The 12,558-nt window shown below is 42.8% G+C and overlaps 1 protein-coding gene across 1 annotated transcript in view; it reads left to right on the top strand.

The window, feature by feature from the left end:
• The first annotated feature begins 638 nt into the window (after nt 1-638).
• The window catches only part of golph3a (golgi phosphoprotein 3a), a 28,601-nt gene continuing 16,681 nt past the window's right edge, over nt 639-12,558 (top strand). The window contains exon 1 of the mRNA XM_080003425.1: nt 639-1,164. Within this exon, the coding sequence (XP_079859551.1) occupies nt 952-1,164 (213 nt within the window). The 5' untranslated portion in view covers nt 639-951. The remainder of the gene's footprint in view (nt 1,165-12,558) is intronic.

Below are 12,558 nucleotides of genomic sequence, written 5' to 3'. Positions count from 1 at the left end.
AAGAGTAAGATTAGCAGAATACTGAGGCAGTGGAAAACCACAATCTGTCCCACGGCTTCTTATTAGATGAAAGGATATTGGGCTGTCACCACATGCATGTTTATAGAATTGACAATGCATGAGGGTTTTAAATAGAATATTTTGTATTTAAACAAGACTGCAGTTTACTGATTAAAACCAATTCCAATGGGAAAGTTTACATTTTTTTAATTATCTGATCAATCAGTGATGTAGTTTCTTTGCTTCAAGTAAATGAAGCATATCACTAAGGTCGCCCCTGTTTATATCGAATAAAGTTGTGCCTAAAATTAAGTTTTTAATTTGAATAACGACATAAAGAAAGAGGTTGCCGTTGAAAAAAAACGACGCTATACAAAATACTTGGAACATTCATACGAAATTCAATTTATTGTCTTTATTTTAAACGTAGTAAACTATAAATGATCTGTTTAATATTGCCACAAAAGGGCTTCCGTACGTGGATCGGGTTCAGTCAACGCCAAATGACCGGTAGCCGCTCGCTACCTGTGAGCACGTTACCTGTGAGCCCGCTACCTGTGAGCACGTTACCTGTGAGCACGTTACCTGTGAGCCCGTTACCTGTGAGCCCGTTACCTGCGAGCACGTTACCTGCGAGCACGTTACCTGCTCGGGACGGGACTGACCCAGCCTGGTGCCACATCTACTGCTCGCGTCAGCTCACGACGCCATATTGGACGCACATTAGCTTTCGATGAGCTAGAGGGAGAGGTGGTAAACACAAAAACGTTTGGGGGGGGGGCTGCCGATACCGAGGATATCGTTGTCAACACAAATAAAAACGTTCGACCGAATTGATATATGTGTCAGTACAACTGACTGGCTCCTAAAAACCTCGGGCAGGCTCGGTCCGAGGCGGTTTCGTTCATCGTCGTCGTTGAGTAAGCGAGAGCCAGCCGGAATTGGCGAGACATGACTTCCTTGATACAGCGGAGCTCGGGCCTGGTGCAGCGGCGGACCGAGGCCTCGCGTAGCGCCGCCGCCGACAAGGACCGAGCTTCCGGGGACGAGGACTTCGAGCCCAGGCGCGGAGAGGAGCAAGAGGACGACGACAAGGGGGACTCCAAAGAAACGCGGCTCACCCTAATGGAGGAGGTGCTGCTTCTGGGATTGAAGGACCGAGAGGTGAGTAACATTCTGCCTACATTTTTCCCTCAAACTAACTAATTGAGAAATGTTTTGGACTGATTCGTGTGCTTATACGCGGTTTGTCAGGTTGTTGAACGTAGCTTACACCAGTTAGCTTTCGGTTAGCCGGTGTAAATAGTTTTACTTCACGGCGCTAGGTTGACTCGTGTTGTTTTAGGACACATTCCTTGATTAGTCGGACTGCATTTGCTTTACTGACCGAGTTCATTGTCGGTAAACGAGTTAATTTGCATCGGTATTCCGATTAAAGGACTTTCATGCATCTATCTATCTATCTATCTATCTATCTATCTATCTATATATATATATATATATATATAGCGTTAATGTCAAGATTCAAAATGTTGTAAAGATGTTGTCATACGCATCGTACACATCAAGTGCGGTGTTGTGGAATGATGAAATGGCAACTCCAAGGGCTGTAAAAAAACAAAATAGGTAGAGTAATACAATTGTGGCTTTGTTTAGTACATTACCAACACAGTCGCAGTAGAGTACAGTAAGCAGCAGTGTGTGTATGTATTCAATGTGCAACAAGGATATTGAGGGTGGGGGATAAATACTCTCGTACTTAGTTTGTGCGGTTATGTCAAAATCATTGCTTTAATGTTTGGTAGCTTAACTAGAAGGATTTGATAACCTACCATATACAGCTATTTATTTCGACAAGTATTTGAGCTGTGTTGAAGTTAAATGCTTACATACAAGATTAGATACATTTGCTATGTAGGTTATTTGCCTTAAGTTAATTTAATACATGCAATATAGCCAGTTTGTTTCATTTATATTCATGCTTAAAAGCACTGTCATAAACTGCAGTAGCACATTTGTAATAGTTGCTTATAACATTGTTGTAATGGAATGGCACATGAGACTGGTTGAGAACATACTGTAATTAAATCTATTCAAACCATTTCGATGTTTGACTGGTCCCAATACAAGTGTCTGGTGTGAAGCACCTGAAATAAGTTTTAAAATTTTAATGAGAAGAGCTGCTGCTTTCCCTCAGACTGCACAAACGCGGTCTGATTTGGACCCGATGCAACAGGGGCAGGGTATCTGGAACCTGAATAAGTCCTTTTTAGCAACGGTACAATGGGCTCACGGTTCGGTATGTATCACTGTAAGGTTTCGGTGTCTTTCATATTTAACAAAAAAAATATTAAAACTACAGAGATTTTTGTAAAGAATGCAATCATTTAAAATGTATGTCTGAACTCCATCGTGTGTTTACACACACACACAATAAAATTAGAATATCATGAAAAAGTTTAATATTTTGTCACTCATTTCAGGAAGTGAAACCATATATTATAGATTCATTACAAAGTGAAATATTTCAAGCCTTTATTTCTTGAAATTTTGATTGGCTATAATAAACCCAAAATGTAGTGTCTCAATTATAATATTACATAAGATCAATAAAAAAAATATTTTAAACAAATGCCAGGCTTCTGAAAAGTATGTTCATTTCTATGCACTCAGTACTTGGTTGGGCCTCCTTTGCATGAATTACTGCATCAATGTGGCGTGGCATGGAGGCGATCAGCCTGTGGCACTGCTCAGGTGTACTGGAAGCCCAGGTTGCTTTGATAGCAGTCTTCAGGTCATCTGCATTGTTGGGTCTGGTGTCTCTCATCTTCCTCTTGACAAAACCCCATAAATTCTCTATGGGGTTCAGATCAGGCGAGTTTGCTCGCCAATCAAGCACAGTAACACCATGGTCATTGAACCAGCTTTTGGTACCTTTAGCAGTGTGGGCAGGTGCCAAGTCCTGCTGGAAAATGAAATCAGCATCTCCATAAAGCTTGTCAGCAGAAGGAAGCATGAAGTGCTCTCAAATTTCCTGGTAGATGGCTGTGTTGACTGTGGACTTCAGAAAACACAGTGGACCAACACCAGCAGATGACATGGCAGCCCAAATCATCACTGTCTGTGGAAACTTCACACTGGACTTCAAGCAATGTGGATTCTGTGCCTCCCCACTTTTCCTCCAGACTCTGGGACCTTAATTTCCAAATGACATGCAACATTTACTTTCATCTGAAAAGAGGACTCTGGACCACTGAGCAACAGTCCAGTTATTTTTCTCCACAGCCCAGGTAAAACGCTTCTGACATTGTCTCTGGTTCAGGAGTGGCTTGACACGAGGAATGCGACATTTGTAGCCCATGCCTAGGATTCGTCTGTGTGTAGTGGCTCTGGATGCGCTGACTCCAGGCTCAGTCCATTCCTTGGGAAGCTCCCCCAAATTCTTGAATGGATTATGCTTGACAATCCTCTCAAGGCTGCAGTTATCCCTTTTGCTGGTGCACCTTTTCCTACCACACTACATTCTATGAATATGCTTGGATACAGCACTCTGAACAACCAGCTTCTTTAGCAATGACCTTTAGTGGCTTACCCTCCTTGTGGAGCGTGTCAATGACTGTCTTCTGGACATCTGTCAAGTCAAGTCTTCCCCATGATTGTGTAGCCTACTGACCCAGACTGAGAGACCATTTCAAGGCTCAGGAAACCTTTGCAGGTGTTTTGAGTTCATCAGCTGATTAGGGTGTGACACCATGACTTTCCAATATTGTACTTTTTCACAATTGTGTGTGTGTGTGTGTGTGTGTGTGTGTGTGTGTGTGTGTGTGTGTGTGCGTGTGTGCGTGTGTGCGTGCGTGCGTGCGTGCGTGCGTGCGTGCGTGCGTGCGTGCGTGCGTGCGTGCAGTGGGGAGAACAAGTATTTGATACACTGCTGATTTTGCAGGTTTTCCCACTTACAAAGCATGTAGAGGTCTGTCATTTTTATCATAGGTACACTCCAACTGTGAAAGACAAAAGTCAAAAATCCAGAAAATCACATAGTATGATTTTTAAATAATTAATTTGCATTTTATTGCATGAAAAGGTATTAGGTACTGGTCAATGACCTGAAGAGAGCTCGGACCACAGTATCAAAGAAAACCATAAGTAACACACTACGCCGTCATGGATTAAAATCCTGCAGCGCACGCAAGCTCCCTCTGCTCAAGCCAGCGCATGTCCAGGCCCTTCTGAAGTTTGCCAGTTACCATCTGGATGATCCAGAGGAGGATTGGGAGAAGGTCATGTGGTCTGATGAGACCAAAATAGAGCTTTTTGGTTTAAACTCCACTCGCCATGTTTGGAGGAAGAAGAATGATGAGTACAACCCCAAGAACAGCATCCCAACCGTGAAGCATGGAGGTGGAAACATCATTCTTTGGGGATGCTTTTCTGCGACTGCACCGTATTGAGGGGAGGATGGATGGGGCCATGTATCGCAAGATCTAGGCCAACAACCTCCTTCCCTCAATAAGAGCATTGAAGATGGGGTGTGGCTGGGTCTTCTAGCATGACAACCACCCGAAACACACAGCCAGGGCAACTGAGGAGTGGCTCCGTAAGAAGCATCTGAAGGTCCTGGAGTGGCCTAGCCAGTCTCCAGACCTGAACCCAATAGAAAATCTTTGGAGGGAGCTGAAAGTCTGTGTTGCCCAGCGACAGCCCCGAAACCTGAAGGATCTGGAGAAGATCTGTATGGAGGAGTGGCCAAAATCCCTGCTGCAGTGTGTACAAACCTGGTTAAGAACTACAGGAAACGTCTGATCTCTGTAATTGCAAACAAAGGTTTTTGTACCAAATATTAAGTTCTGTTTTTCTGATGTATCAAATACTTATTTCATGCAAAAAACATCTTAGCAAGCTTAAAATCCTGAAAATTGACTATATATATGTACACTACTCACAAAAAGTTAGGGATATTGGGCTTTGGGTGAAATTTCAGGGTGAACCTAAAATGCACTATAACCTTTACAGGTGAACTTAATTTGACCTTCCCTTAACTTTTGAATGCACATGTCCAACTGTTCAATGTTTCAGTACTTTTTGCACAACTTGCTGTTCTCTAACAAGGAGCTGAACAGCAAAATTCACAACAGGTGTTTGATCCATGAATTGACCAATACATTTCCTGGTTCAATTAGAATTGGTATTTAAACAGTCCTCTTCATCAAGCTGTTCACATTTTGACATCATGAGACCAAGACGGCACCTAACAACTGATCAACAGTACCTCGCCATTGTGAGGCTTCAAACAGGATGTTCTCAGAGGAAAGTGGCCGCTTAGCTCAGAGTGTCATCAGCAGGTTCCAACAGAGATACAGAGAGACTGGAGGAGTCACAGAAAGGCATAGAAGTGGACGTCCTTTGGCCACATCCCACATTGATGGGCGCTTCATTGTGAACAGTGCCCTGCGGAACTGGATGATGAATGCCACTCAACTCCAAGCACATTTAAAGGAGGTGAGAGGCACCCAAGTGTCACGTCAGACCATTCGAAAACGTTTACATCAGCGTGGTCTGCGTGCTAGATGACCTGCAATGGTACCTGACCACACCACCAGGCACAGGCATCATCATCTTGCATGGGCCAGGGAGCATTTACGCTGGACGAGGGACCAGTGGGCCTCAGTGCTGTTCTCTGATGAAAGTCGATTCACGTTGAGCAGAAATGATGGCCGCCAACAATGTTGGAGACGTCAAGGAGAGCACTATGCATCAGCCACTGTTGTCATCAGACGAGCCTTTGGTGGTGGTGGTGTTACAGTGTGGGCAGGTGTGTCTAGTCAATACAGAACTGCCCTACACTTTGAATGGTACAGTGCCAAGCCCATACTACCTGAATAACATCATTAATCCAGTCATTGTGCCCCTGCATGAACAACACAGGCCTAATTTCATCTGCATGGACGACAATGCTCCAGCTCATTGAGGTCGCATCATTAGGGAACGGCTGCTGGAGACTGGGGCACCTCAAATGGAGTGGCCTGCACTTTCTCCAGACCTGAATCCCATAGAAAACCTATGGGATCAGCTGAGTCACCGTAGAGGCTCGTAACTCTGACCCCAGAACCTGAATGACCCGAGGGCTGCCCTTCAAGAAGAGGTGCCATGCCTCAGCAGACAATAAGTCGACTTATGAACAGCATGAGACGTCGTTGTCAAGCTGTAATTGATGCTCAAGGGCACATGACAAGTTATTGAGACATTGGCATTTTTTGTTGTGGTATACTCACCACTGTTGTTGGCTTTTGTTTCAATAAATTGTTTGAGATAAGGAAATCACCATTGCATGCTTCTACTTAAATGCCCTACTTTCATGATATAATACCACTGTAGCGTGAACTCGTTACATTTTCCATAAATTTCACCTGAAAGCCAAATATCCCTAACTTTTTGTGAGTAGTGTATATTATATATATATACACACACACAGTGGTACCTCTACTTACGACTGTAATTCGTTCTATAAGAACGGTCGTATGTTAAAACAGTCGTATGTCGATGCAATTTTTCCCATATACACCATGCTCATATTTTTCTATGATTTCCTTCTTAGTTTCAATGGGAATCATTGCCTCTTTCTTTTTCCTATCATCCTTCTTCTTAGGACCCCTCATGAAGGGTGAAAATAAACAAAATACACAGCACAAACAGTAAACAAACAGTGGCCGACACGCCAACTGCAAATTTCCACTGTCGTATCTTGGAGCAATTGGTCGCAAGCCGATACAAATTTTCGCGACTATTGCTACTCGTATCTTGGATTAGTCGTAAGTAGATGCAGTCGTAAATCGAGGTGTGTGTGTGTGTGTGTGTTTCCAGTGCTGCTTGAAAGTTTGTGAACCCTCCAGACATGGTCACTGTTTTTGTAAAACATATTCAAATAACCTTATTAAACATACATCCAAATCCCAATTTGTAAAGCACATCTTCCAAATAATACACACATACACAAAAATAGATACATTTTCATTATTTTCCAAAAACTGAAAATTTAACATGTGCAAAAGTATGTGAACCCTTTTATTAGTAGCTTGTGGCTCCTCCTTTTGCAGCCATTACTTCAACCAAACGTCTTCTGTAACCACTAACCAGTCTCTCGCATCTGCTTATTGCGATTTTTGCCCACTCCTCCTTGCAGAAGCCAGCCAGTTGAGAGAGGTTGGAGGGACATCTGGTATGTACTAGCTTCCTCAGGTCTTGCCACAACATTTCAATTGGATTAAGGTCCGGATTTTTACTGGGCCAGTCCAGAGTACGAATCCTCTTTCTCTGAAGCCATTCCTTTGTAGTTTTGCTGGAATGCTTTGGGTCATTGTTGCATAATCCATTTTCGTCCCAGCTTCAACTCCCTGACTGATGGCAGGAGATTCTGGTCAAGAATTTGTTGATACGCCTGAGAATTCATGGTTCCTTGGATAATATGGCGTCACCCAGCTCCAGAGGCAGAAAAGCAGCCCCAGACCTTCACATTTCCACCACCATGCTTCACTCTTGGTAGGAGGTTGTTTTCTTCATATGCAGTGTTGGCTTTTCTCCAAACATGGTGGTTTTGATTGTGACCAAATAATTATATTTTCGACTCGTCTGTCCAGAGAATGGACTTCCAGAAGGCCTCTGGTTTGTCCAAGTGCCCTCTGGCAAAGTTGAAACGGGCAGCTTTGTTCTTTTTTGAGAGCAGAGGCTTCCTTCGAGCAACCCTCTATTCAATTTTCGTCTGATTGTAGACGCATGCACATTTGTCCCAGATGCTACCAGAGAGGTCTGCAACTCTCTAGAGGTGATGTGTGGGTTGGCCTTTACCTGATTTTATTTTATTAGGTACACCTTGCTAATACCGAGTTGGACCCCTTTTTGCCTTCAGAACTGTCTCAATTATTCGTGGCATAGATCCAACAAGGTGTTGAAAACATTCCTCAGAGATTTTGGTTCATATTGACATGATAGCATCACGCAGTTGCTGCAGATTTGTCGGCTGCACATCCATGATGCGAAACTCCCGTTCCACCACATCCCAAAGGTGCTCTATTGGATTGAGATCTGGTGACTGTGGAGGCCATTGGAGTTCCGTGAACCCATTTTCATGTTCAAGAAACCAGTTTGAGATGATTTGAGCTTTGTGACATGGTCCATCATCCTGCTATAAGTAGTCATCAGAAGATGGGTACACTGTGGTCATTAAGGGATGGACATGGTCAGCAACAATACTCAGGTATGCTGTGGCATTTAAACCATGCTCAATTGGTACTAAGGGGCCCAAAGTGTGCCAAGAAAATATCCCCCACACCATTACACCACCACCACCAGCCTGAACCGTTGTTACAAGGCAGGATGGATCCATGCTTTCATGTTGTTTACGCCAAATTCTGACCCTACCATCTGAATGTCGCAGCTGAAATAGAGACTCATCAAACCAGGCAACGTTTTTACAATCTTCTGTTGTCTACTTTTGGTGAACCTGTGCGAATTGTAGCCTCAGTTTCCTGTTCTTAGCTGACAGGAGTGGCACCTGGTGTGGTATTCTGCTGCTGTAGCCCATCTCCTTCAAAGTTTGATGTGTTGTGCATTTAGAGATGCATACCTTGGTTGTAACGAGTGGTTATTTGAGTAACTGTTGCCTTTCTATCGTCTCGAATCAGTCTGCCCATTCTCCTCTGACCTCTGACATCAACAAGGCATTTTCGTCCACAGGACTGCCGCTCACTGCTGCTCCGCAGCAGCAGGAAAAGGAGTAAATTAAATACATCTAGAGTTTTTATTTGCTTTGTTTGGCGAAAAAGATCTGATTGTAGCTGCAGAACAGTAACACTACCCCCTCCCCTATAAAATTTGAGCATAAAAAATGTTAATATATTCAAATATTACAAATAAAGTATACAAATTCGAATTGGATAATAGAGGAATATCTGTAGCCCTAACATGTAGTATATTGGCAGCTTTAGGATACTAGAATTAGCTCAGGCAAGGATATTGCTTGAAGTTGGAAAACATGTCCATCTCTGTCCCAGGTACTGTACTACTGTGTTCCCCTATAATAATTGTGCTGGCCTCGTGACTCATGGAGGACTCCCTCCAGCCTAGCAAAATTCCCATGGGAGCCTCTTCACATGCTGTCCCAAAATAGCTAAGTGCAACATACAGTATATACACCGAACAGCCTCAGCCACAATTAAAATAATTTTTTTTAAATTAAAACCACCTGCCTAATATTGTGTAGGTCCCCCTCCTACCACAAAAATAGCTCTGACCCATCGAGGCATCAGGACGCGACACTCTGAAGGTGTGCTGTGGTATCTGGCACAGATATCTTGGCAGCAGATCCCACCCCATGCATAACACTGATGGTACTGGAGAGCTCCTTCAGCGATAAGCTGCTTCACCCAAAGTGTGGGAAGGAGCGCTCTCACAGGTCCTTCCTTCCTGCGGCTGTCAGACTGTATAACCAACAGTGCAGCCAGTAGACCACACACACAACTGTGAAAAAATCTAAGTGCAATTTTTTTTATATTTAAAAAAAAAAAAAAAAATGCAATCCCCGATGTGCAATGTGTCAAGATATGTGCAATACACTTAGTACTATCTGGTTCCTGTTTATGATGATTTTATTTTTAATTTTAGGTTTCTATATATTTTATATTGTTTATAGTGTGTACTTGATATGATCTTTATTTTCTGCTCTCCCCTTTTTGCTGCTGGAACGACGTAAATTTCCCCGTTGTGGGACTAATAAAGGTTTATCTTATCTTAGATCCTTTAAAGCAGGAGGTACACTTAAGCCCCTTTCCCACCTGAAAGCCGTAAATCTACTGGCAATGTTCCGTATTGGCGTCATGTGGGAATGGGAGCCGGTGTCGTTGGTCCGTACAAGGAAGCAGTAACATTTCCGTAAAGTAGGGATGGAGCTGTATCCAAGTAAAGCACAAGTAGTGGGTTTTTACAAATATTTATTTTGTCCCATATTTAAAAAAAAAAAAAAAGTTTTGGGGAAGAAAAAAAATCCATTTGGATAAATGGTGAGTCCGAACCGTGCCACTCTCACAAAGATGAGAAACTGAAACAGGTCCAGTTATGTGTAGACAGGTCTTTATATTCTTAAATGTTAACATTTTTCTTCCTAAAAATGCCACTCTGAGGCTAGCCGTTAGGGGTGCAGTGCGCTGACATCAGGGCACAACCGATTTGCTTGCACGCCGGCTGCACCGCAGTGCTGTGCCAGAGGGAGCGAGCAGATAGGAAGAGGTAGAACAGGTGTAGAACGTTTCTTCTCCAGAGGCAGGGAGTGTAGGACAGGTTTACAGGTTACCATAAAGACGGCCAATGTGGGAATGACTACCTACTGACTTGCGGGGTATTTTTTATCCAGCAATGTAACGGATTCCATGTGGGAAAGGGGCTTTAAAAAGACACAAGAACAAAAGACGTTAGAACCACCAGAGAACATTAGTCCCAGAACACCGTCAGCAGAATACTCAGTAAGAACTTGGCGATGAAAGAAGCATGAACCTGACAGTGAGAGGATTTGGCAGTGGCTTTTGCTTTACATAAAGAGGATTAGTCGATTGATTCAGTGGTCGACTGATTTGGTCGATGCCAATATTTAGAGAGTGGGGTGGCCTATATATAATCCTGATATCATGTTTTCCTTTTATTTTTATTTTTGGCATCTGATAAAATACAACAATTTAATACTAATAACAAATGAGACACAAAATTGCTGAACTTAACTGAACATTTGAACATTTGTTTAACACTAATCTTACTGTATACATTCTCTGCAGTGCACTTATTTTGAATAAAAGAATAAACTAAATAAATGCCCACAGGTTATCAAAAAACTAAACTTAAAAAAAAAAAGAAACAAATAAATAATTATAAACGATAATAAAATATATATAATAATTGACCATTTAACCGTTAGTCATATTAAAGTCTGATCTGGAAATACTCTCCCTGTTGCGGAAGTGCATGATTTGTTATTTACAAGTAAAGTATTTACACAAAAACATACAGTTTTCACAAAATTTCCCATAGCAACAGGGAGACGGTGTGATGTGCAGTGGGAACACCCAGGCACATGCGGGAGGGGGCTGAGGATATCCTGTCCCTCGATGTCCATGGTGCCCTTGGACGATAAGCTTCTTTATGTGCCTTTCTATTTTATTTATTTATTTATTTTTATTTTTTTGTGGGTTTTTTTTAAGCGGGAATGGGTATCGAGGTAGATTTCCATGATCGGGACACCCACGATGGTGCACATCGGGGTGCCTGTGGTCTGCACTTCGCTGTGTCCTCCATTCCCTTATTAAACCGAAAAAAAAAAAACGTGTTGTGTCGGGCTGTACCTGAATCAGAATTTTGTCAGTCTAATCGGATTCCGCCGTTCAATGCGAATATTCAACTATTCGGTGGGGCAGCTCGGCTCATCCTCCCTATCTGACTTTACTTGTGATGCGCGCCAGAGATGGGTGCCTGTGATTGGTGCGCCAAAACAGTGTGTTTTTATTTTAGATGTAGGTTATTTTATTGAACGAAACAAGTGCGTATGAACAGTTGTGCGTAATAGGGATGCTTTCTCCTTGACTCTCTCTCCGCTCACCCCCACTACGAGTTGTGCCTGGTTCCTCCGTGCCCCATTCCCTCACTGTTTTTAGCTGTTTTATTTGGAGGAACACTCTCAGCGTTGCTTTCTGCCATCAGGGTGCACAGAGAACTGTGTTCGCCTCGGGAGGCGGACTTTTCACACATATGAAAATATATTTATAATTCCCCTTATTTATAATTCCTCATTGAAATGTTATCTCTGTGCATTTTGTAAGCTTCCATCTGTTATCGTGTTATTATAATGGACACTGACTGGGGGGAAAAAAAGACTGCTTGACTTGAAGAATCTCAGTCGACTTGATGGGTTTCCGACTAATGATTCGACTCGTCCATTTTCAGGGGACAGTCCCTCTTACAAGTTAGGAAACACACAAATATATGGATCTAAAATAAAAACACAGGAAAAACCAGAACGCACAGACGGTGCAGCACTGTCTGGAGGAGAAAAAACACTCCACTCCAGTTCTGAATTAGGCTTACATTTGGCCTCAAATGCAAAGTATTTCCAAACAGAACTCCTGCTGTTTTCTATTTTTTTTTTCACAGAGTTACTGGGAATATTTCTCTCTTATGTGCGTAAACAAGGCAACAAACTGGATGAACTTATATTGAACTTTGTTATTTGTTTTGTAATATTCTAATGATATTTGAATTTCGTTCCTGCACCCCTAGTGCCAGGTGGGTGGGTGCAGTGTGCGTTGAGGGATGTGGCGCAGTGGACCCTCCTTGGAGCTGACCGCAGCTCTCCCAACTCCGAAACAAACTTCATGAAAGTCTGTTCGGACACCCCCATGGCATTTGTTTATCGGCGGATATTGACCGCCCCAATATGGTGACCATGTCGGACAATATTACCCACAAAAATACGGGGAGAATCGCAAACCTGATTGTGATTTTGAAGTTTAAAATCGAATGCTC

The sequence above is a fragment of the Zeus faber genome (genome assembly GCF_960531495.2).
Source record: "Zeus faber genome assembly, chromosome: 7".
NCBI lineage: Eukaryota > Metazoa > Chordata > Actinopteri > Zeiformes > Zeidae > Zeus > Zeus faber.
This window is presented reverse-complemented; position numbering and strand designations above follow the sequence as displayed.